Genomic DNA, 5,000 nt, shown 5'->3' on the forward strand with positions numbered 1-5,000 from the left:
AAAGATTACGACAAATGAAAAAGGTTTTTTTTCACCATGAGGCTACAGCAAATTCTTACCTGACAACGTCATCTGTTCAACTATTATTTAAAAAAATGAAAGACATTTCTTCAACTTCAAATAGTTTTGTTTATATTCCCTCTGTCATAAAATAACTATGAAACGTCTTTATTTTTTTCATAAATTGCTTGACCTGACGAAAATCTAGTATTTTCTCTAAATGAAAAACTTCTTTAAATATCATATTATGCATTCATATCATATAATATAAATAAATTTCTACACAATATTCGTATCATTTACTGTTTCTACGAGTATCTTGATATTGTATTACAAATGTTTGGGCAGTTACATTATGCTATTGAATGGTAATAAAATTATTCATTCCTAGTCTTAAAAGACACTTCGCGAGTCCCAGGTTTGAGAGTTTTTACCAAGATGAGGGTCATTTAAATCTATTGACATTTGAAAGACGAGTTTTCTGGCCAATTTTTAAAATACTCGTGTTTCCATTACGGCAGTTAACTGGTTAATTCAAGCATAATCACTTGATAAAGAAAACCACACGCTGTCGAAATTTATTAATTATAAAGGGACCAGTAATATGAGTGAGCAAAACTTACCTTTAAAATAAGGTATGTATTTCCTTGGTGGAAAAATCCGTGGTCAGATACCACAACCTGCCTCAAGTGTCCATTCTGTTCAAAACAAAGGTTTCTTTTATTTTTACATCATCATCATCATCATCATCATCATCATCATCATCATCATCATCATCATCATCATCATCATCACATCAACATCATCATCATCATCATCATCATCATCATCATCATCATCATCATCATCATCATCATCACCATGATCATCATCATCATCATCATCATCATCATCATCATCATCATCATCATCATTATAATTATTATTGTTATTATTATTATTATTATTGTTATTATTATTATTATTATTATTATTATTATTATTATTATTATTATTATTATTATTATTATTATTATTTTATTATACATTATTATCATTATCATAATAATAATAATAATAATAATAATAATAATAATAATAATAATAATAATAATACAACTACGACTACTACTACTATTATTACTACTACGACTACTACTACTATTACTACTACTACTACTACTACTACTACTACTACTACTACTACTAATAATAATAATAATAATAATAATAATAATAATAATAATAATAATAATAATAATAATAATAGTAATAATATATTAATAATAGTATTATTTTTTTATTATTATATTATTATTATTTTATTATATTATATATATTATTATTATTATTATTATTATTATTATTATTATTATTATTATTATTATTATTATTATTATTATTATATTATTATTATTATTATTATTATTATTATTATTATATTATTATATTATTAATTATTATTATTATATTATTATTATTAATTATATAGTATTATATTAATATATATCATCATCATCATCATCATCATCAATCATCATATCATCATCATCACACCAATTATTATTATTATTATTATTATTATTATTATTATTATTATTATTATTATTATTATTATTATTATTATTATTATTATCATCATCATCATCATCATTATTTCGGACGGACTTTCAGCGCGATTTTCGAAATTACTTTCTTTTTGTTTGAGCCATGAGTACAGACTAAACGGCTAATAATTTGAGTTACTGCTTCGACTGGTTGGGTCCTTTTCCTAAAAATGTCAAATAGTTTGGATATGAAATATATCGCATTTTTGATTGTAAAACTTCAAAACAAATATTATACCATAGGATGTTCCAAAATACTAAGCTCCCGTAGGTTGTAGCTTGATTTGTAAATGAGAAACTGGCAAAGGTTGATGTGATTTTAGTATTTTGAAGGGGTTGGCAAGAAGTCATGGAGAAAATAAGATATTTTCATTTCTTTTTCCTGCAATTTTCTAAACTTGCGTTAAACAAGTCAAGAGACCGGGTATATATTAACATCAAAATTACTAAAGAAAAAAAGGAATGACATTTTAAGAAGATTTTAAAGAAGAGAGGGGATGATGGAGTGAATTTATTTATACTAGCTATTGCCGATCAAAGGAAAGACCGTTTATTTTCAACTCTAAATAACTTTTTTTTAAGGATAATGTTTTCTTTCAAAATATGACAATGAATCACTAAAGACTATGGAGCTTATGTGAGGAATGGAAAAAGAAAAATTCAACCTACCTCAATAGTCCAAATAGTCAGGCCAGGTTGCGATCCTATGAAATCAGGAAAAACAACACTCGAATATCCAGTAACAGATGACCTCGCAGTGGACGACATGGCGCTTCTACACCTACGTCTGCTGTCTCTAGAGGACAACGTCATATGACTCACACCTGAGGTCACACGACTGCTTCCATGAGATGTAGCACAGCTGTCCAGGGACTTCCCATTTATGGATAGGGACGGAATTGAAGAATATGTAGAATATCCACCAGACTTGACAGTTACAGAAGATTTGTTATCCTGATCTACAGTTACAGTAGTAGCGATGCTTCGTTCGCCGGGACTTCTTTGGCGATATTTGTTGGAGACACTCTTAGCACTGTTAAGTCTCCGACGACATCTGGAAGAATTTGGTCGTGTGGACAAAACACTGGCAGATGATTGCCTCGATGTGCCAGTGTAGTCTGAGTCTGGAAAAAAAATACAATTGGAAAAAGTATTAAAATTGAGCTCATTCAGATATTGTAATAACAACATTTTCAACCATCAACACAAACTCTTGTTGGAAATATGAAAACAGATAATACAATCTAATTTTAAACATTTACAATCATCAACACAAACTCTTGAAAACAGATAACAAAATCTGGTAATTTTATTTCAATTTTCCACCCTCAACAAATGATCAAATTTCACAAAATCAAATGATAAAGACAAATACCCGACCTGAATCTTTATGTTCAATTTTAACGTTGTACTGCCTCGACGAAATGAACGCACAATTTTCTGTGTTTCCAAGTTTACTCAAAATGAATATACGAAATGGGATCTTTTCAGACCGAACGCATGGTTTCAACAAAGCATGTTTTGAAGCCTGTCTAATCTTTTCTTCAAATGGTAAATGATATTTACATAGCTGATATGAATAACCCTTTACAATAGTCTTTAGAATTTATTTCTTATTAATACAGATCCAGACTGTTCTTTCTCCTTTTGCTGATGTACGCGATAGTATTATCATTTATATTCTTTTTAGGTATCGACGCCCAATCTTTATTAACTGGATATTTAAAAGAACTGAATGAAAAATGTATTATTTGGGTCCACCATCGATCTAACGATCTAACGGATCTTTGTGTTGGAGTAACGACTTGAAACCCGATATTATTTAATGGCGTAGTTATTGCAAAGCATTGACACAAAACAATGACCCGTCCTGCATTCATAGCAAAGCAACAAGGAAACTCTGCCCTATAATGTCAATACGTCTTTTTCACATTTTGTACACACCACTTATTATTTCATATATCGATCTATCAACATGACAACCAAATTATCAACAGCAACCAAAAAATAAAACCTTAGAATTCTCGGTTTAAGACTATTTCACAGGTTGGTGGCCACTTATATCGATTGAGATATGGAGTAAATGGTTTTGCTCAAATTGTAAAAAAGGCGTTTTGTCAGCGTACGACGGATCTAATCCCTATCCGTTGTTCTGACATACTCTGAAAAAAAAACACGTTATTAAAAATTTTTGTCTGAGAATTCGTCTTCAAATGTCGATCGATTACAATGACCTTCACCTTATCAAAATCTCTCAGACCTGGGAATCTAATTTGAAAGTGTTTGACAGATGTGGGTCACTTTATTCGACCGATTTCTGAAGGGTGATTTTTCTGACCAAAACATTAAAAACGTCTTGTTTCAGAGGACAGCAGCGTTGTTGATTCGAAATGAACCGTAAATAAATTAGCTGTGCTCAGTTTACACGTTGATCGAATGGGTGGGGGGGGGGGGTTAGAATTTAAAACAAATTCAGTCTCGAAATTTTATTCTGCGATTGATAATATCAAATATCACCTGCCTTTTGTCACGGAGTATTTGTGTGGAACTAACAATAAACAACAATAACATAAAACAGAGAGGAGTAGACACGATGTACATAGGTTTTATAGTCTTCACGGATCGAGAACCGAACATTTGTGAACTAAATAGGAATAAAATACAAGACAAGGAATAAATGATTTATTACATTATTTATGTAAATGATTAACGTTTCTCACGCTCTAGATAGTCGTAGGTTTGCTTTGATCTAAACGATACCCAAGACGAATTATTATAGACATACAAGAGAAAATAGTCAATGATTATTGAAAAATAATATGTTAATTGTTTTTAAAAAAAAGAGATGATGGTGGTGGTGGTTGTGGTGGTGGTGGTGGTGGTGGTGGTGGTGGTGGTGGTTGTGGTGGTGGTGGTGGTTGTGGTGGTAATGTTGTTATTTATTTTAAAACTTTAGCTTTTATATAGAGCAAAATATCCACTAAACGTGCTCAAAGCGCTTTACATAGGGTCACTGACCAACAGCAACACGTAACATGTAGAGAACGAGACATAACGCCTGTTAAGCGAGTTTACAATTGTTCCGACAGAGACAACACTGTTAACGACCAGGTACTCATTTTGCACATGAGTACGGCGAGACAATGTGAGTAAAGAGTCTTTTCCAAGGACTCAACAATGCGCCGAGCAAGGCTCGAACCCAGGACCCCCTGATCCGAAAGCGAGTGTCATACCACAAGACCACATAGCCGCATGTGGTGGTGGAGGAGGAAGAGGAGCAGGAAGATGAGGAGGTTGTGATTGTGGTGATGGTGGTGGTGGTGGTGGTGGTTATGGTAGTGATGGTGGTGGTTATGGTGGTGGTAGGGTGGTGGTAGTGGTGGTAGTGGTGGTGTGGTGGTGGTGGTGGTGGTG

General features: G+C 32.0%; 1 protein-coding gene across 4 annotated transcripts in view; it reads right to left on the reverse strand.

Annotated features, from left to right (window-relative positions):
• The window catches only part of LOC144964251 (advillin-like), a 52,775-nt gene that overhangs the window by 29,357 nt on the left and 18,418 nt on the right, over nucleotides 1–5,000 (reverse strand). For all 4 annotated transcript variants that reach the window (XM_078898305.1, XM_078898306.1, XM_078898309.1 and 1 more), the window contains 2 exons: nucleotides 2,256–2,710; nucleotides 624–698 (listed from right to left, as the gene is read on the reverse strand). In XM_078898305.1, the coding sequence (XP_078754431.1) occupies nucleotides 624–698; nucleotides 2,256–2,710 (530 nt within the window). The remainder of the gene's footprint in view (nucleotides 1–623; nucleotides 699–2,255; nucleotides 2,711–5,000) is intronic.

This window comes from Berghia stephanieae, chromosome 2 (genome assembly GCF_034508935.2).
Source record: "Berghia stephanieae isolate SIO BIC M18660-M18661 chromosome 2, UCSD_Bste_1.3, whole genome shotgun sequence".
In the NCBI taxonomy this organism is placed as follows: domain Eukaryota; kingdom Metazoa; phylum Mollusca; class Gastropoda; order Nudibranchia; family Aeolidiidae; genus Berghia; species Berghia stephanieae.